This window comes from Lemur catta, chromosome 14, assembly GCF_020740605.2.
Source record: "Lemur catta isolate mLemCat1 chromosome 14, mLemCat1.pri, whole genome shotgun sequence".
In the NCBI taxonomy this organism is placed as follows: Eukaryota; Metazoa; Chordata; class Mammalia; order Primates; family Lemuridae; genus Lemur; species Lemur catta.
This window is the reverse complement of record NC_059141.1, coordinates 27,994,839-28,015,901: the sequence shown is the minus strand read 5'-3', so window position 1 is coordinate 28,015,901 and position 21,063 is coordinate 27,994,839. Positions and strand designations below refer to the sequence as shown.

At 37.3% G+C, this 21,063-nt stretch overlaps 1 protein-coding gene across 5 annotated transcripts in view; it reads left to right on the top strand.

The window, feature by feature from the left end:
• The first annotated feature begins 1,243 nt into the window (after nt 1-1,243).
• HELLS (helicase, lymphoid specific) overlaps nt 1,244-21,063 on the top strand; it is a 43,884-nt gene continuing 24,064 nt past the window's right edge. For 4 of the 5 annotated variants that reach the window (XM_045568888.1, XM_045568887.1, XM_045568885.1 and 1 more), the window contains exons 1-7: nt 1,244-1,790; nt 2,186-2,307; nt 7,416-7,538; nt 10,959-11,015; nt 14,214-14,250; nt 14,336-14,400; nt 19,109-19,147. In XM_045568888.1, coding sequence (XP_045424844.1) covers nt 1,760-1,790; nt 2,186-2,307; nt 7,416-7,538; nt 10,959-11,015; nt 14,214-14,250; nt 14,336-14,400; nt 19,109-19,147 — 474 coding nt within the window. In that variant the 5' untranslated portion in view covers nt 1,244-1,759. The remainder of the gene's footprint in view (nt 1,791-2,185; nt 2,308-7,415; nt 7,539-10,958; nt 11,016-14,213; nt 14,251-14,335; nt 14,401-19,108; nt 19,148-21,063) is intronic. The other variant, XM_045568886.1, reaches the window with a different exon arrangement.

Below are 21,063 nucleotides of genomic sequence, written 5' to 3'. Positions count from 1 at the left end.
ACTCCTGGAATGTAAGTTCCACATCAACAGGGATTTAGTCTGTCTACTTCATTGCTGTACAGCACCTATAACAGTTCCTGGTACCAAGGAGACATTTAAATGTAGGCCCTTAAATAAAAGTGAATGAACAGAAGTTTTTTCACAGCCACTCTGAGGGGAGGGTCTACAGAATGGCAAAGATGTATCAGGAAATGTACCAGCACATTTTTATTAGCATGCATGGGGCCAGCTGTTAGTTGAGATGTCTGTCCTTTGAGAATCACAAAATTGCCTTGCATTCCATCTCCTGTGTTTGGACAAATCTCCCCACTCTCCCTCTGGGGAATTAGAAGTTGTTGGCTGTTGGCCTGAAGCTGATCATTGGAGCCTGCAGAGCAGATGCTGCAAGGAACAAACTATATAGACAAAAGCAATGAATGGAGGAAAGATCTTGGGAAGTGGGCCATAATTGAGTTCAAAAAAAGGGACAGGAAAGATTTTCAGTGTATTAGAGGGAAATCTCATACAAAGCAATATTTCAACAATCAAAGGGAAAAATTTTGGAGGATATGTTGGTGAACGTCAAAAATCTTAAGTGAGACAGATGGCTATTAGATTAGGAGGCAGGATTTAAGAGTAACTTTTATTAGAGGCTACATTTATCTTGAAATAGTATTGAACTAGGAGTCAAAATTCCTAGATTTGACTCCTCTGTTTTAAAAGTGAATGTGGGCCTGGAGAAGTCAATTTATCCTCTCTGAGCATCAGTTTTCTGACCTGTAATGTAGGAATAACAATCTGCTATGCTAATTTTAGAGTGTTATCAAGGTTGCTGAAGATGGCTATAATGGATGTGCATTGTATACTCTTAAATTTTGTACAGGTAAAATCATTAAAGTTGTGGGAGTCAGAATGAAGGAAACAGGTAGTTACATGGCAGGTATGTATACCATAAATTCTGAGAAACTGGTGGTGGCATGGTGAGAGGGAGACAAAGGAAATAGTCAAAAAGGATTACAGACTAGAAAAGGTGGAAAGCTGAAGTGAAAACTAAACACAAGAAAGGCCCCACTCCTTCCTTCAGAACCCACTCGAATTACTGATCTATCCGAATCCTGAATCTCTTCTGCTGGACGCTCCACTTGGCTTATCACTGCTTTCAGGTCTCTCTTATCGTAAACAACTTTCTGGAACCCTGCCATAATCTTAATTTCCTGTTCTTTCTCTCTCCCGTGTGAACTCAGGGCGAGGGCAGGTAGCAATATTTCTGTTTCGGACGTCTCACCTGGAAACTCATACATCCTTCCTACCTAAAGGCTTGTCAGTTGGGGGGTGTTCAATCACATCACCCAGTGTGAGAAGGTGCCTAGCAAATTGTTACAAGTGCCACTAGCGTAGTTCGAAACCATCATCAGACACGTGAGGAAACTGGGCCCCCACGGTCGGCAGACTCGCCAATATCACAGCGATAAAGTCTGAATTCTGAAGCCGAATCCAATTTTCCTAAAACAGATTTCCAGGTAAACGCTCAGCGTCGCCACAGGTAAGTCCTGAAAAAAACCTCAAACTGCGCCAAATCTCGCGCCGCACGGGCCAGAAGGCGGACGGGGAGCATGAGGTATCGCGAGATGACGGCGTTTTCCCGCGAAGGAGAAGCGCGCGTTTTTCCCTGGCTGGGTATTTGGGGAGAAGGTCGGGCCGGCTGTGGCTGTGAGGAATTAGAGCGCGGCGTTGCAGGCACTGAGACTAGGCGACCCGGTTGCCGGGTGAGTGTCCAGACATGCCAGCGGAGCGGCCGGCGAGCAGCGGCGGTGAGTGAGAATCTCCCCTGGGCGCGGGCTGCGGCGTTCGGGGCTGGGGTGGGCAGCATGGAGGCTGCGGCGGAGCTTGGGGGAGGGAGCCGAGCCGGGGCAGGGACTGAGGGGAAAAGAAGGGGTGAGAGGCTGTGGAGAGGTGAGTGGAGGACACCCCGGAGGCGCACGTATTTGCATGATATGTAAGATTTTACACAGGGAGCTGCATTTTCCCGAGCATCCCGATTTGTTGACGTGAAGACCTAGGATGTCTTCTGAGAGGTGATGCTGGCGTCCCCTGGGGTCTTCAACTTTTTCTTTAAATGCATCTCGGGAGGAAAGTTGTTTAATGTCGGAGTTGAGTAGTTGGTAATTTTTTAAAACTACAATTTGAAAGCCTTCTCCCCTCTTAGGGCCCCCAGCCTCAGAAATGGTTGAGCAACCGGAGGCTGCCGTCATTACCCCAGCCATGCTAGAAGAGGAGGAACAGCTTGAGGCCGCTGGACTTGAGAGAGAGCGGAAGATGCTAGAAAAGGTAATTTACGAATGAGGTTCATCATTAAAGCCGGTAGTAACCAGAGGCTTTCTCGGAGGTGTGGTTTGTGTTCTTCAGTTTGCTGTTGGCTTTTCCATAAACTTTAAAACAGCTTTGTTATTTGTCTTTTTCGTATGTTTACAGATACTATCTTTGAGAAAACTCTGCATGTGCTTTGAATGATTTGCTTCTATGAGATGTAGTCTTGATATTATAAAGTGGTCTCATCTCTTAAGTGAGCATTTCAAGTTGCTTGTTTAGCCGTTACAATTCTTTCAAAGTCAGTAGTGAATTTGTTCCTTTGTCATCCTTTTTAAATTAGTACCATAAATGTATGCATGGTGGCAAAAATTGATCTCTGAAACCTCTAGGAATATTAAACTGAGGGCAGCAGAAGTTAGTATCAGTTAAAGGCTGGACTGGAATCCAGATCTAATGATTTCTTTCCTGTTTAGTGCTGTTTTCCACCTAAGTGATCAACTTTTTATTTTCTTTTTTGGTTTCTTGGCCTGTCTTTTGCAGAATAAGATTCTTTAGCTAAAAATGTGATGTATTTTTTCAATGAAAAATTACTATTTTGTAAATTGCTAAAAGCAGCTTTTAACCGGAAAAATTCAATTCTTGTGAAGTATGTTGTGAAGTCCCTCCCTGCTGCTTAATTGTTAAATATTCAAGGAAAAGAACGGTAGCCCTCTCTTAAGTACTACCTAATAAGTGATTTTCTTGTGCTGTATTAATTTATTTACCCCTACCAATGTTATGATGCAGGTTCTTATTATTATCCCCATTTACAAATGAAGAAACTGAGACAGTCACACAGTAAGTGTGGAAGTCAAATTTGAACTTGAGCTGTCTCCAGAGTTTCTTCTCTTAACCACTGTGCCTCTCTCAGGAAGTGCGCATTAAATGGTTACAAAAATCACTTAAGTTGGGAAATAATGCACTCCAAAAACAATTAATGAATCAATTCTTTCTCTGCTATTTTATATCAACAATAATGATTTGTCAGCATTGTTAGTATTTTATGAGCATTTATTATGAGTCATGCATTGTTCTGAACTCTATGTATATTTACTCATTGAATCCTCAGCTATGCTGTGAAGCAGATACTGTTATTAAACTCATTACTATTACTGTTGCTAAACTTACTAGTTTAATTACTAGTGTAATTATTACTACTGAAGTAGTCTATGAATTAGGTTCTGTTAGTCACCTTATTTTGCAGCTGAGGAAACTTAAGCACATACAGGTTTCCAGGGGTCATACAGCTAGTAAGTGGCAGAACCAACATTCCAGGGTAGACCATGTGGTTCCAGAATTCAGAGTTTTTAACTATGGTGCTACACTTCGACTCCAGTAATACTAGTTATGTTATTACTGATTATCTATTATAGACCATAATCTGTTAAGGTAATATGTTAACAATTTTGTTTTAAGTCACATTAACCCCTTTTGCTTTAGGGAAGATGTGAATTAACAGAATTGAGAAGTCTGACTTGAACTATCTTTCTCATTATTTGAATTCCCATAGTACTTTGTTTATTATATAGTACTTATCACTTATTTGATTCTCATTTCGTTTCTTGAGAATGCATCACTTCCTGTTTTGTTTTTGTAGGCTGTGCACCTAGCATATAGTAGGCAATCAATAAATGTTTATTGAATAGCTATGATAAAAATATTTTATAATATAATAAAATATAAGATTATATAAATATAATAAAATAAATAAGCTTACTAGCTATGTAACTAGGTCAATTGTAAAGTAAAGATCCTGGGGCACGTGTGCACAATAGGATCAGCTTCAAAAGTTGTGAGAGTGATATAATAATCTTCACCTTGAACAGTGTATCTTCAGTTTTATCCTGTTTCTTCACATACCCATGAAGTGTGTTGGGTAGGGAAATACCCGTTAAAGAAAGATATGGCTGAGGTATGACTGTATTTCCAAAAGGCATTAGTTCAAGTGAAGAAACAAATATTTTCACATTTTAAAAAGATGACAAAATATATAGTATTGTATGTGTTTGCTGATGAAAGGAACCAGGAATCAAAATGCCTTCTGTTAGTGACATTTTAAATCTTATCAACAAACATTTTGCAATCAGTCCTAAATTTATTGGAATTGTTATTGTTGAAGGTTAGGTATGGCATTACTAGCTTTTTTTTTAATAGTTATACATCATAGAATCTAAAGAGTAAGTAATTTTTAATCCATGTTCAGTCCTTCTATTAAAAAATTATATAGCTGTCGTCAGTCTTCCTAATACAAGTGGGTCATTTGCTAGAGCATAATATTATGATTCATTATTAATTACATTGTTTTTTTATGTGTAGCTATTGAAAGATTTTTGATTATTTTTTGCTTTTGATCCCCATAAAAAGTGACTACCGAGGTGATTCTAGAAATTTCTAAGAATTATTTTCAAAGTCTGTCCCTATTTGAGATTAATAAACATATCTTTGGAGGCTAAAAAACTCACTAAAGATTTCTTTTCTTTTGGGAGAATACAGTATTTATGGGCATATATTTAAAAGTACTTAAGAGAGGAAGAGCTAGCTTAAGTTCCTTAATGAGAAGCATTTACTTTGTGAGGAGCCTGGAGAATGACTTTGACTTTCATTTCCTGCAGTTAATTTTCTTTGACTTTACACCTGCATTTCCTTTTAAAAGAAGTCATTGTTAGTCTAAAACTAGACTTAAGAGTAGCATTGTTGCCTGTGAAGTGTAGGGGAAGGGGAAAGGTTGGAGTGCAGAGATTTCTTAGGTAAGAGGAAAATGGATCTTAGTGTATATAGGCTAAAGTAGAACTTAGCCCCTCAAAAAATCTGGGATTGGTATTGGGAGAGATATGTATGTATATATATATGTATGTATATACCCATCCCCGCCTCCCTAAAGGTCTTTTTAATTCTAAAGTTACTTCAGTATGATTTTTAGTGCTGTTGCTGAGGCCAGTGTTGCTTAAGGCAGGAACTTCTAAAGTAACTGGTGAAACTCTTGAGCTCTCTCTCATTTATCTATCCTTCAGACAGCTCAGATACCTGTTTTCTGAATTCTGACTTCTCCAATCTTAGTAATTCTTTGGATTTTTCAGGATTTAGTTAGTACTATATACAATATACAGTTAAGTACTAAGTATATATGTCTTTTAATGCCTATTTTCTGATATTACAGTAATGTCATCTCACCTGTAGTATAAGTCAAACTTCCTGTGTTCTTCCACCCAGTACTTTGTGTATTGTTGTAGTACACATTTGTTGATTAACTAGGCTGAATTGGTGTTAGGGAATTTGCATTTAAGGAGTTAATCTTGGCTAAATATGTTTTAATTGTTAAGATAAATTATGTTGCCAGTATTCCAAAATATTCTATCCAAATACACTGACTGGGAGGCAGTTCTCAATCCTGGATGCATATTAGGATCACTGATTCCTTTTTTTAATCACCTCTATCCTAATTTAAATTGCATACTCTCACTCATGCACATACACACTCTTAGTAGTTGCTGGTTGGTGAGGTTTGCATGTATTTAGCTTTAGTAGATGAATTCAGCTCTCACTTGACCCACTTCAACCCACTGTAATGCTTTTCATGGAATTCAGCTTATTCTGGGTTGGCCAATTATGAGCTGGATTTGGCCTACACCTGTTTATGTGAATAAAGTTTTTCTTTTTCTTCGTCTTTTTTTTTTTTTTTTTTTTTTTTTGAGATAGAGTCTTGCTCTGTCACCAGGCTGGAGTGGAGGGGGTCATCATAGCTCACTGTAACCTCAAACTCACGCATCCTCCTGCCTCAGCCTCCAGAGTAGCTGGGACTACAGACCTGCATCACCACGCCTAGCTATTTTTTTCTATTTTTGGTAGAGATGGGTCGCAAACTCCTGACCTCAAGCGATTCTTCCGCCTCAGCCTCCCATGAAAAAAGGTTTAATGAAACATAACCATACCCATTTGTTTACATGTTAATCTATGACTGTTATTATGCTACAAAGGCAGAATTGAATATTTGCAACAGAGACCTTATGGTGCTTAAATATGAAATATTTACTATCTGGCCCTTTACAGAAACGTTTATGGACCATTGAACTATACAATTTATTTGTTATTTATGTTTTCTATCCTGTGCCCTATGGTATTCTTTTAAAATATTTAACTTTTTTGTTAATGTGAATTGAGGAAGTGTTCTTCCTCAGCCACTAGACAGGCTATTGTAGACTTAGAAATTACTCAATAAATAAATGTTGTATAAAAGTAATTTGGAAAGCAGAGGTATGTAATTAGAAGGTATACAGAAATGGAAGATAAAACTGTGAAAGTAAAAGCTAAAGGCTAGGGCACAGCTCTGGGGAGCGCACAGTACTGGAGGAGGAGGAGGAGAATAAGCTTGTAAAATAATCAGTAGATGTAGCATATTGAATTTTTTGAAATACAGTTTTAAATTCTAACAATAGATCTTCTAGTCCCTGGCCAGTGAGATAAAAACTGGTATATAAAGATTTTATTTTCTGAAAGCATTTGGTTGTTATACTTTGTCTCAAAAAAAAAAAGTCTCGCTCTGTTGGCCATAGCCTCAGCCTAGTTCACAGCAACCTCAAACTCCTGGGCTTAAGCAATCCTTCTGCCCCAGCCTCCCTAGTAGCTGAGACTACAGGCATGCGCCACCATGCCTGGCTGATTTTTTTCTATATATATTTTTAGTTGTCCAGATAATTTCTTTCTATTTGTAGTAGAGACAGGGTCTTGCTCTTGCTCAGGCTGTTCTTGAACTCCTGAGCTCAAACAATCCGCCCGTCTCGGCCTCCCAGAGTGCTAGGATTACAGGCATGAGCCACCGCGCCCGGCCTGAAGTTATATTTTGATATCCAAACTACATCTACCAGATTTCCTGTTGAACTTAAGAACCATTTTTTTCCATTATTCTGGTTTTTGGTTTGAAAAATAAAATGTTCTTTAGTAAATGATGTAAGAATCTTTTTTTTCTCCCATTAATTACAGGAAATATCTTAAACCCAAAGAGTGATTGTTTAGCCATTTTCATTAAACCTTATGAAAAAATCATTATATGTCAGAAAACTAGTACTTATGGAAGTTTTCTCTTTGGATAGGCTCGCATGACTTGGGATAGAGAGTCCACAGAAATTCGGTACCGTAGACTTCAACATTTGCTTGAAAAAAGCAATATCTACTCCAAATTTTTATTGACTAAAATGGAACAGCAACAATTAGAGGTATGTATATGTGAATGACTGTAGCTAATAGCTTAAAAATATTTTTAAAATAGCTTTATAGAGGTGTAAATTATGTACAATAAAATGCACAGATTTTAGTTTATAGTTTGATGAATTTTGACCTTTTGAATGTATAGACCAGTGTAACGACCAGCACAATCAAGATAAAATACATTTCCATCACCCCAAAAAGTTCTCTTGTGCTGGCAGTGATCCCCATGCCTAACCTCCAGCAACCGCTGATCTTGTTTTTGTCACTATAGGTCAGTATTGCTTTTTCCATAATATTCTGTGAATGGGATCATATGGTATTGTGATATTGTGAAATGTTTATCTGGTCTTTATCCCCATTTCCCGGTATGGAACTCTTAAAATCCTTGGAGTCATCGAAGTAATAGTGCCTTTTTGTATGCTAATGATTGGCTGATAGCTGGCAGCACCCTAGGTGGGTAGCTTCAGTCTGGGAACTGGTCACCAAAAGACCTAGGCTGGATTACAGGATTGGGATTTTCAGCCCCACCCCCAACCCCTGGGAGTTGAGATGGGCTGAAAGCTGATCACCAGCAGCCAATGATTGAATCAGTCATGCCTGTATAAGGAAGCCTCTATAAAAACCCCAAGGGACAGGTTTCATAGCTCTTCTGGTTAGCTGAACATGTGGAGGTTTCTGGAGGGTGGCTCATGGAAAGGGCAGGGAAGCTCCACATGCCTTTGCCCATGCATTGCCCTAAGCATCTTTTCCTCTGATGTTCATCGGTATCTTTTGTTACACCCTTTGTGATAAACCAGTAAACATAAGTAACTGTTTCCCTGAGTTCTGTGAGCCTGTCTAGCAAATTAATCAACTGAAGGAGGGGGTTGTGGGAACCCCGATTAATAGCTGATTGTTCAGAAGCTCAGCTAAACAGCCTGGGACTTGCAATTGGCAATCCTGGGGACTGAGCCCTCAATTTAAGGAATCTGACACTATCTCCTGGCAGATTGTGTCAGCTGGTGTCCCTTGCAGAATTGATTGCTTGCTTTGTGTGTAGGGAAAACCCCTGTACAATGCATCACAGAAGTCTTTTGTGTTGATTCTTCACTGGGAGTGTAGGGAGAAACTGGATTTTTTTCTTCAATATTCTTAAAGATATGCACTCTTTTTGTGTCTTGTTTCTTTTGCTCAGTGTATTTTTAAGATTCACTCATCTTGTGTTTATCGGTAGGTCATTCTTTTTATTCCTGCTAGCATTCCATTTTTTAAAAATAGCATTATTAAGGTATAATTGACATATTAAACTGCACATTTAAAATGTACAATTTTATAAGTTTTGACACATAGATACTGAAGCCACCACAGTCATGATAATAAACATACCCATCAACTCTAAAGGATTCTTCCTGCCAGTTTTTCTTGAGTTTTTTTTTTTTTTTTTTACTTTTTTTTCCCTTACTCACAGCAAGTTGGTGAGATCTTCCTGCCCTTTAAAAAAGTGTTTTTTGTTGTTGTTGTTTAATTTTTTTTGTTTTGTTTTAGAGATAGGGTCTTGCTCTGTTGCCCATGCTGGGGTGCAGTGGCTCAGTCATTCCTCACTGTAACCTCAAATTCCTGAGCTCAAGTGATCCTGCCTCAGCCTACTTTCTGCCCGTTTTTAATTGTTCTCCCTCATCTATCCCCTTCTGTTTACATTCTCCAGATAGACATTGATCTGTTTTGTTATTATAGATTCATTTGCATATTCTGTTAATGATAGGTTCTTTTAGCTTTAATATGTCTCGATCTGGGGCAGTCTTTGTTTAGACAGTCTTGCTCTGTCGCCCCAGGTAGGGTAGAGTGCAGTGGCATCATCATAGCTCACTGCAACCTCAAACTCCTGGGCTGAAGCGATCCTCCTGCCTCAGCATCCTGAGTAGCTGGGACTGCAGGTGCATACCATCACACCTGGCTAAGTTTTCTGTTTTTATCAGAGATGGCTCTTGCTCTTGCTCAGGCTGGTCTCAAACTCCTGGCCTTAAGTGATACTCCCACTTTGGCCTCCCACAGTGCTAGGATTACAAGTGTGAGCTACCACACCCGGCCTGCCTTCATTTTTGAAAGATATTTTTACTGGGTAAATAGTTTTTTTCTTCACTACTTTTTATCTCGGAAAACTTCAATGATGTTTCACTGCACTGCCTTCTAGCCTATGTTGTTTCTTACTAAAGGCCTGAGAACATCTCTAAGATTAAGCAGTTTAGCTGCCTCCCTCAATCTCATTGCCTTTCAGACCTCCTTCCTGACGAGTTTCCTGCCTTTGGGCTTTTACCCTCGCTGTTTTCTACCTGGAAGTCCCTTCTCCTAAGTAACTGCATGGCTGGCTTCATCATCTTCAAGCCTTGGCTGAAATGTTTTCTAGGTGAGGCCTGCCCTCACAACCTTAATAAAGTTACTAACTCTCCTTGCTTGCTCTGTTCTTCCCATTGCACTTATCATCTGACATATCATTTCTCATATGTATTGTTTATCTTTTCACCAGAATGTAAGATTTAAAAACTTGTGCAAATTGAGAGAATATGATAAATCCCTGTGTCCCCATCACTCACATTTAACAATTATCAATTTAGATTCTGCTACGTTTGTCAAATCCCCTTTTTCCTTTGTTTGAAGCCTTTTTAATCCTTAATATGGTAAATTAAAACAAATGGAAAAACACAAAACATCTAGCTTAATGAATTATAAGGCAAATACTGTTTTCACCACCTCTCGGAAATAGTTTGAATCCTTTTGTGTCTTGCTTTTAAAATGTGTTAGGGTACATCTGAGCTTTTAGTCTAAGAATAACTTGGTTTCCCTTCTGAATACTCTATGTCCTGTCCATTAGGAGGACTTTCATATTCTGGCTGAGGGAATGTGAACTATTCCTTATTTCTGACCCCTTAGAGCATGGGAGATTGTTCTACCTTCTTCTTTCTGGTGGCTCTTCTCCTGGCCTTGGTTTCCTTACATTCACACATTTACCAGTATTCAGCCTGAAAGAGAGTAAAGCTTTCTTTTTGCAGATCTGTCCTCTTTGGTACTCGACCTTTACCCTGGGAATGCCAGCTGCTCTTAAGTTTTGAATTCTGTCTCTTCAGCTTACAGAGATTGGACTCTGTTTGGATTCTCCCTCCATTATTTGTGCTTGGAAAGTACATTCATGCAGTAAGCTGGACAATCAGAAGATTCACCTCATTTGTTTCCCTTTTGCCAGTGTTCACTGTCCTTTGCTGCTGAAAACTATTGTTTAATAAATTTTATCTAGATTTTAGTTTAATGGGGGGGGTGTAAAATCTTTTCCCTGTTACTCCCTAAAAGCTTGAAGAAAAGTTCTTCCTTGTTTTTTAATTATGATATACTATACTTTCTTCATTGTAAGCATAAGTTATTTGACAGTTGAGACACTAAGAAAAATTACTTTACAGGAACAGAAGAAGAAAGAGAAGTTGGAGAGAAAAAAGGAATCTTTAAAAGTTACAAAGGTAATACAGCAAGCCAGAATATTTTTTATGTTACTTAAATATCAAATGAATTCTTTTGTATTCTTCTGACTTTTTGATCATTTATTTACTTTTAGCTTTATTTGATAACCTATCTTTGTTACAAGCTACATAGAAATATGTAAGATCTATTTCTTTATATTGAAGAAAGGGAAGGAGAGCCAATCTATGACCCTTTCAGTTTCTTTTTCTGTGGACTATTTTTCATAATGACAAAATTTGACTTTTTTATTTGGAAAGAATCTGCAAATGTTATACTTTAAGGCATTTTATAAGTGGCCAGCTTTTTGGAGCCCAAATGAACAGTTAGGTGCTGATGAAAAGAGAAATAATAAAAGTCACGTTTATTGAGAATTTACTATGTATCAGGTATCGTTCTATACATCTTCTCTTATTCTTAAAACAGCTCTGTTAGGTAGAGATTCTGTTATTCCGTTTTACATATAAAGAAGCTGATGCAAAGAGATAAAGTACGTCAGTTCTCATTATTCACAGATTCTGTATTTGTGAATTTGCCTACTGACTAACATTTATGTGTAACCCCAAAATTAATATTCCTGGAGCTTTTCTGATCACAGACACGCTTATGTGCAGAGCAGCAGAAAGTTTGAATCTTCCAATATACATATTCCCAGCTGTGGTCAAACATGGGATTCTTTGCCTTTAGCTCTCATACATACCTCAAACATGTCATTTTCATGGTTTATTTAGCACTCTGGTATTTGCATTTTTGTGCTGTTTTGTTTTGTTTTGTTTGAGACAGGCCCTTGCTTTGTCACCTGGGCTAGAGTGAGGTGGCACAATCATAGCTCACTGTAACCTCAAACTCCTGGGCTCAACCAGTCCTCTTAGCTCAGCCTCCTGAGTAGCGGGGGGACTGCAGGCACATGTCACCATGGCTGGCTAATTTTTCTATTTTTCACAGAGATGGGGTCTCATTCTTGCTCAGGCTGGTCTTGAACTCCTGGCCTCAAGCAATCCTCTCGCCTCAACTTCTGAAAGTGCTGGGATTACAGGCATGAGCCATGGTGCCCAGCCACATTTTGTGTTTTCTGTTGGTGATTTTGCTGTTTAAAATGGCCCCCAACTGTTGTGCTGAAGTGCTGGCTAGTGTTTACAAGTATAAGAAGGCTGTAATATGCCTAGTGGAGAAAAAATGTGTGTTAGATGAGCTTCATTTAGGCACAAGTTATAATGATATTGGCCCTGAGTTCAGTATTAATCAACATGTACATTAAATAAAGTGTCTTTAACAGCAAACACACAGAAAATAGAGTTATAGATTGGTTAATAAAAATGTTGTAGCCAGAGTCTTACAGGGACATAAACTTGTATTTTCCTAGGGGCAATGATTTAATGTTGTCACAGGGACTTTATAGAACATAAGTAAGTACTGCAGATAATGAGAGTTGACTGTAACTTGCTAAAGGTCACATAATCTAATAATTAATGCCAGGATTTGAACCCAGGATTAGTTTCAGAGCTCATACTTAGCTTCTGTACTAAACTGAAATAGGAAATATCAAAATGCCAATAGGCAAAATAGGTAGGGTATCTTTAAGTTCAGTTATTTGGTTCTTAGGCTGGTTATTAGTGATGTTCAAATACCTGGTAAAGAATTTAGCGGATTATTTTGCAATACAATCAGCTATTTAAAACAATATTTGCCTCATTTCCTAATTCTAGAGACTGACTTAGAATTTTTGAAAGAAAATATATTTATTTGGAAGGTAATTTTACTGGCTTAGCCATGTGCTCCCTATTCTTAAACCTATTAATTTAACATAGCCTTCACTTTGTTCCACCCAACTTTTTTATTTTCTGTGATAAATATTGTAGAAGAACCACCTAACTTTTTATACTAGAGTTTTGATTTTTCACCTCTGCTTGGTTCTAAAATTGCCAGCCATTAAATTCTGCCTACTCTTATTTTCACTTGTCCTTTTTGTTATTTTCTTTTGTAATCTTCTAATTTTGTAACTTAATTTTTAAAGTTACTGTTTTTATTCTTTTTGTCATTTTGTTTTCTCATACATACGTGTACATCTTTTTTTTTTTTTTCAAAGAGAAGGGGTTTTGCTTTGTTGCCTAGTCTGGAGTACAGTGGTATGATCATGGCTTACTGCAGTCTGGCACTCCGGGGCTCAAGCAGTCCTCCCACCTCAGCTTCTCAAGTGGCTAGGACTACAGGCATACATCACCATGCCTGGCTAATTTTTAAACTTTTTGTAGAGATGGGATTTCACTATGTTTCCCAGGCTGGTCTTGAACTCCTGGCCTCAAGTGATCCTCCCACTTTGGCTTCCCAAAGTGCTGGGGTTAACAAGTATGAGCCAGCACACCCAGCCCCATCTTTTTTTTTTTTTTTTTTTTTTGAGACAGAGTCTCACTCTGTTGCCCAGGCTAGAGTGCCATGGTGTCAGCCTAGCTTACAGCAACCTCAAACTCCTGGACTCAAGCAATCCTTCTGCCTCAGCCTCCCGAGTAGCTGGGACTATAGGCATGCACCACCGTGCCTGGCTAATTTTTTATATATATTTTTAGTTGTCCAGCTAATTTCTTTGTATTTTTTTAGTAGAGACAGAGTCTCTTGCTCTTGCTCAGGCTGGTCTCGAACTCCTGAGCTCAAAGAATCCGCCCGCCTCGGCCTCCCAGAGTGCTAGGATTACAGGCGTGAGCCACCGTGCCCAGCCTCCCATCTATTCTCGATATAGTACTTTTCCAACTCTTATTTTGAAACTGTTTAACATCTCTTTTTCCCTTACCCTCCTCACTAATATTTTGTAGTTAGTATTCTCTCTTATTTAACTTACAAATTTTACTCACTATGACTATTCCTTCAATACCCTGCCCATTGAATATCTTCAGCATAAATGTACAGTTAAAGAAGATGTACATGGTATTTCTAAATAAAAATGCCTCCTATGTTTAAAATTTCTCTTCTGAAATGGAAAAACAAAATTGGGGAAAGTAGAGCCTTGTGGGAAAAAGCAGAGATTATGAACAAGTTATCGTAGGGAAATGAAAAAGATTACATGTAGGTAAGCATAATGGTGAAGAATTGTGGATGTGGTTCAACTTCAAGGAACATTTATTTCTCTCAAGTTAATCAGTGCCTTTTAGTGTGTAATGTCGTAAGAGTCCTTAGTAAAAGCAGTATTCTAAATCCTTGTTTTGTAGGGTAAAAATTCAATTGATGCAAGTGGAGAGAATCCAGGTAAATTTCCTTATTCTAATTTTGAAGAATATGTATTTATATTTCTGGTTTAATTGCTATCAAAAATAAAACTTTTTTTTTATAGTCATAAGAAAGAAAAGAGGAAGAGAAGATGAATCATACAATATTTCAGAGGTCATGTCAAAAGAGGTAAAACTTAAAAGGGGGAGGGCACACAACATTTGATGTTGAGTGAAATGTATTATATATTTTCAACTACCTGAAAGTTGTAAGGATGGAATATTCAGTATCACATCAAATATGTTTTTACATTTAGTATCATGTCATTTATAGGTGAAGCTGCCAAAAAGTTAGAAGCTGTCTACCAGCATTCAGTAGACTTTAGACTAAATCTGAAACTAATGTCTTTTCACCTTCATAGACTTTTTTTTTTTTTTTTTTGAGGCAAGATCTCACCCTATTGCCCAAGCTGCAGTGCAGTGGCATTATCATAGCTCACCACAACCTCAAACTTTTGGGCTCAAGCAATCTTCCTGCCTCAGCCTCCAAAGTAGCTGGGACTACAGGTGCATGCCACTATGCCTGGCTAATTTTTCTATTTTTTATAGAGATGGGGTCTTGCTGTTTTGCTCAGGCTGGTCTTGAACTCCTGGCCATAAGTGACTCTCCTGCTAAAGTATGAGCCACCATGCCTAGCCATAAAGAGTTTTTTGGGTGTGAGTCACCATGCCTGGCCATATAGAGTTTTCTGTTACCTTTTTAATTTACACATAGGCTTTTATCTTTAGGTTGTACTAGTTTTCTAATTCAGGTTATACAGATATTAGTAGTAGCTTCGACTTTCCCAATTATCATGTGTATTAAGTACCTAGTAGACTTTCATAGCATTGTGTCAGGAATTCTGGGTAAAGAAAAGAAAATAGAGCCTTCCAGTTTGGAGGACATTGTGTTGAGGCATACTGCTTATTAGAATTAGACAGATACGTTTGGTCTGGCGGTGGAAGTGGGGATTAAAGATGCTGTCTGACCAGATCAGAGAAGTGTTTTAGGGAAGAAGATGGCACCAGCTGTTTTTAAAGGAGTCTGAGCTTGGCCTAATCAGAAATTGTTATTATAATATACATTTTGTAGCCCCCAACCTTGTCTTAAGAACTTTGTTCTTATTTCTTGTTGAAGACTTTCAGGAATCTGAAATCACTCATTTCTAAAACCAGATCCTTTTTTCTTTTTCTCACTTGTTAACTCATAAAATAGGAATGAATTAAAGGAGCACCTTCAGTTCTGACAAGCATGTTTTTAATGCATCATATTCTTACATTAATAAAAAACCTAACCTTATTGCCTATGTATTTTTATTTTACGTGAAATCCAAACTCTTTAGATCTTCATAATATAATTTTACATAATACTTTTCCTTTACTCTAGAGATGTACTCTGTTATTACATTTTCATTTAAAACTAATGGTCAGTACCCACTGAAATTGTTTATGGTACGCATTCAACCTGCAGTTTGGAAAATACTGTTAATGTGCCTTATTGACATTTAGCCAGTCATGCAGCTGTTCATTTAATGTATCAAATGATTGTGGAATATCAGCTATGGGCAACCTGTCATAAGTGGATGAAAGTAAAGAAAGGTTAACACTGTCTTTGCCTTAACCTGTATCCATTGAGAAATATATAAAAGTAAGTAGTCTGTTAAATTGAAAAATTGGATGCTATTGACAGCATATAGAGAGGCTCTTAACTCAGGCATGAGGTTCAGGAGAGTTTTCATCTAGGAAGTAACATCTGTAATGAGACTTGAGGGATAAAAGCTAAATCATTGAAAAGTGAGAGGATTAATAGAGAAACACTAAGGTATAGGGAAGATGTGGGGGAGTGTTCTATGAAAAAATAATAGTCTTGAACAACTGTCCAGAGTCAAGAGATCCTGTCAGGTTTAAAAAACTTAAATTCTATTTGGCTCCAGTTTGTAAGTGAAAGTGGTGAAGGAAGACTCTGTAGAGGTAAGCATGGTCAGAAGTTTGAGGCTATCATATGAATAGGAAGGAGCTATTGAAAGTTCGGTGGCATACCAGTTATTCTTACCCCTGTATATTTATTTACTCATTTCCTGGTCTCTTTGCCTAACTAAATTCTTTTCGTCCTTCAAGGTTTAACACAAATCTTTCCTTACTTACTGAAGAATCAATCTCTAAATCTACAAATGCATTTATAGATTAAATTACCAAATTGATATATTGTGCCATGGTGGATTTTGCTTCTCCAAATCATCCTTTCTGTACTTTCAACCTTTCTCTCTTCACTAGGTCTTTGTTCTTGAATTATAAATATTTTGTGTCAGAAGAAAAATATTGTTTGAACCCATGACTTTCTAGGTAACTGCTCTGTTTTCTATTCTTTCTCTTCCAGTTTTTTCAAAGAGTAGATGATACATATTTCCTTATTCACTGTGCAGTTTGAACAATTTTGCATCTGCCAGTTGAAGTTAATTGATATTTTTGAAATTGATATACAGAGCAAAACTTTTCCTATAAGCTCTAGAGATCCATGTATATAAAAAATATGTCTCTCTCTCTCTCTCTCTCTCTCTCTGCCCAGATATTCCTTAGTCACTTTACCATCATTATAATGAAACAATTTATCTTTTCCTCCATTTGTTCTCAATCTTGCTCTTTTTTAACATACTTTTTAAATATAAGAAACTATATCAATATCTACAGGGACATCCAAAACTGAATTTGGGAAGCTATCTGAATTTCCTTATATATCTAGTTTTTTATGAATTTCTCTGGGTCTTTTCCTTCATTTTGTGTGCCACTATTCTGGTGTTTATGCTCTTGTTCTTTATCCTATTTATAGTAGCTTCTTGATTGGTTTTCATAACTTTGGTCTGGCTATCCGGTTATTTTATTGTCATGAGTACCAAATTGATTTTCTGAAATTCAAATCTAATTACTCCTACTCCTCCCTCCTTTTTTTTGTGAGACAGAGTCTCACTTTGTTGCCTGGGCTAGGGTATAGTGGCGTCATCATAGCTCACTGCAAGCTCCAGCTCCTGGGCTCAAGTGATAATACTCTTGCCTCAGCCTCCTGAGTAGCTGGAATTTCAGGTGCTCACTATCATGCTGGGCTTGGCCATGTATTTTTTACAATTGGTTCAAATCAGGATGCAAAGAAGTCACATGAATTGCATTTGGCTAATATGTCTCTTGAGTTTCTCTTAAATCTATAGGTTCTCTCATCCCTTTTTTTTTTTTTTTTTTGAGACAGAGTCTCGCTTTGTTGCCCAGGCTAGAATGAGTGCCGTGGCGTCAGCCTAGCTCACAGCAACCTCAAACTCCTGGGCTCAAGCAATCCTCCTGCCTCAGCCTCCCGAGTAGCTGGGACTACAGGCATGTGCCACTATGCCCGGCTAATTTTTTTTTTTATATAGATTTTTAGTTGGCCATATAATTTCTTTCTATTTTTAGTAGAGACGGGGTCTCGCTGTTGCTCAGGCTGGTCTCGAACTCCTGACCTCGAGCAATCCACCCGCCTGGGCCTCCCAGAGTGCTAGGATTACAGGCGTGAGCCACCGCGCCCGGCCTCTCATCCCTTTTTTTCTTTATAAATTGTTTGTTGAAAACAAGTAACTTGTCCTATATAATTTCTCACATTCTCGATTTTGTTTATTGCATCCCCATAATTTCTCTGTCTTGTGTTTCTTGTAAACTTATAGATAGATCTAGAAGTTTGTGATTGAGGTTTAATTTTCAACAAGAATATTTCAAAGGTGATGGTGTTTATAGATTGTGATTTATTCCCAAATTGTTCTCCTAAAAGGTTCAGCTTATCTAGGCAAAATTAGTGGACAACTCTTTTATCAGTTCCCTATAGAAAATCTTTTCAGCTTTAAAATCTACAAAAATGTTTAAACACTTATGGCATACACATATGCATGTGTATGTATGTATGTGTGTGTCAGCCACTTACATGTCCTGTCATTCTTCTATGCATCTTTAATTTGATGTATGATTAAAGTTTCCTGAATGTATTTTATACCCTGTGTCTTCTGCACATACTGTTCTCTGCTTGAAATATATGTACCCTCACTCTAACTCCATGTTTAAGCCTGGTAACAACGCTTTCAGATAATTTGATGTAATGTAATGCTTTGCTAAGTCACCAGGTAACACTCAAATATTACTTGTTTCCATACCCTTAGCATCTAGTAAATACTTCATCATCAGAACACTTTTATTTTGTGTTTTCAATGTATTTGTCTTTGCCTCTTAACTAGGATTGTAAACTCACACATCTATCCCTAGAGGCTTAAAGTGGGCTGGAACAGGGCTTGGCAAATTTTTTCTGTAGATGTCCATTTAGCAAATATTTTTAGCTTTTGTGTTGTTTAGTGGACATCTACTCATCCCTGAACTGTGCTGTTGTAGCCTGAAAGCAGCCATAGACAACCTGTAGTCAAATGAGCCTGACTTTGTTCCAGTTAAACATTATTTACAAAAACACACTACTGGAGTTGGAGCTGGAGTTGGTCTACAGGCTATATATAGTTTGCTGACCCCAGTATTAAAGGATTGTTGCTATGTGTGAATTTGTACTTAATCTACTCAGATTTTTTTTTTTAAACTGGAAAATCCAGGTATTTGAGGAAATTTCCCAATTTTTAAAGTTTTGCCGATTAGGTTAGAATTGTGTAAGCGATTATGAGCCAATAATGTCTATAGGCTTAATTCTGCCTGGGGACCGCCAGTTTAAGATCTGTGTAATTTAATTATCTTGAGAGCCTCATCCCCATTTCCTGGCAAATTGGCATAAAGTAAATGTTTTTTGAATAAATAAGTAAATGAACTTCATAAATTATTAATTCACTTTTGTTGTCTCAATTTTCTAGGAAATTTTGTCTGTGGCTAAAAAAAATAAGGAGAGTGAGGTAAGAGATTTATAAGAGACAATTAAATTTAGGGGTCATGTTTGCTATCTGGTCACTAGTCCCTTTTCTTTTAATCAGCAGTGTACATTTTTCTCACTATCCCATTTCTTTGCTTTTTAAAAAATACCTATCCAGTCACTTCTTCCTTATCCTAACATTCTTCTTTCTGATGTATCAACTTTAGGTGTTCTATTGTATGTTCCTAGATGTGTAAATATTAACTTATGGGTCTAGCAATGATGCTGTTAACTTGTGAGTCTAGGAATTATGCAAATGTCTGTAACCATGTGGATATGTACAATGAGTTTTGTGGGAACTGAGGGATTCCTTAATCTTGCTTCTGGCCTTAAAGATTTTCTTTAGTTCTGTTTGGAAAGGCTTCATTTCTGAGTCATCTCTCCCCCTCCTCATTTTATGTAGAGCAGTTCCTTGTTATTTGAGTATTCACTATCCAAGTCCCTACAATACAAAGTTGTATAGAGAGAAGCAAAGTAATTATGACATGAAAATATTCACTAATGGACATGAATGTCAGGTAATTGATTTACGTATCAAAGATTTCTAGGCCCTTGGAAAATTGATGTTTAGAAAATGAGATACTGTATTTGACCATCATATAATTTTGTTCAAAATTTATACCATAAAAGTGTCTTGGTTTTTTATTCTTTGTTCACTATAAAGATTGGATTATGATTCTAGTTATAACCTGTTAAGTGTAAATATAAGATTAAGCTTATATTTAGATAAGTTGCATCTTTAAATATAAAATCTTAGCCTAATCTTCTACTGTGATTTACTATGGAATTTTGGCTGCATTTTATAGGCAGTCAGTCAATAAGAAATGAATAGTTCATAAGTGTTCATTTTAATGAATTTTGACACATGCACATACCTGTGTAATCACTATCCATATCAAGGTGAGTGGTAGAAGGGTGCCTTTCCACTTATTTCTCTACTCCTAAACCCAGAGGACACCACTTTTGGACAACTATTACAGGCTAGTTTTCTTCCTTTTCACTCAACATGTCTATGATATTCACTTATATTGTTGACTATATTAGTAGGTTTTTTTTATTGCTGAGTAGTATTCCATTGAATGAATAGTATTTTCTTTATCCATCCCCTCTTTGATGGTTATTTGGATTGTTTCTAGTTTGACTTCTATGAGTAAGGTTTTTATGATCATTTGCATACAAGTCTTTGGACATATTTTCATGTTTTTTGCCTGTGTACCTAGGAATGGAATTGTTGGGTCATATGGTAATCTTTTCCCAAAGTAAACACACCATTTTATTCCCTCACCATCAAAGTATGAAAATTCCGGTCTAGGATAGTGTCAGCATTTGACATTGTCAGTCTTTTGAATTTTAGCCATTGTACTAGATGAGAAATGATATCTTGTGTGATTTTATGTTGCATTTGTTAAAATAACTAATGAGATAGGCTATATTTTTATGTTTTTAATGGCTGTTTGTATGTTTTCTTTTGTAAAGAATCTGTGTCTTTTGCTTATTTATTGGTTTGTCTATCATTGATAATGAGTTTTTTAAATATCATTTGACTATAAGTTCTTAATCATTTCTGCACTGTATTTTCTATCAGTTTGTGGCTTATTGGTATCTTTTAATAAACAAAATTTGTTTTGACATCCTAAAATGGACTTTTCATTTCAGAATTTTTTTTTTTTTTTTTTAAGAGATAGGATCATACTTTGTTGCCCAGGCTGATATGCAGTAGCCAGATGATATCTCATTGCAGCCTTGAACTCCTAGGCTCAAATGATACTCCTTCCTCAGCCTCCCAAGTAGCTGGGATTATAGGCATGCACCACCATGCCTGGCTTTTTTTTTTTTAAGATGGGGTTTTGCTATGTTGCCCAGGCTGGTGTCGAACTTCTGGCCTCAAGTGTTCCTCCC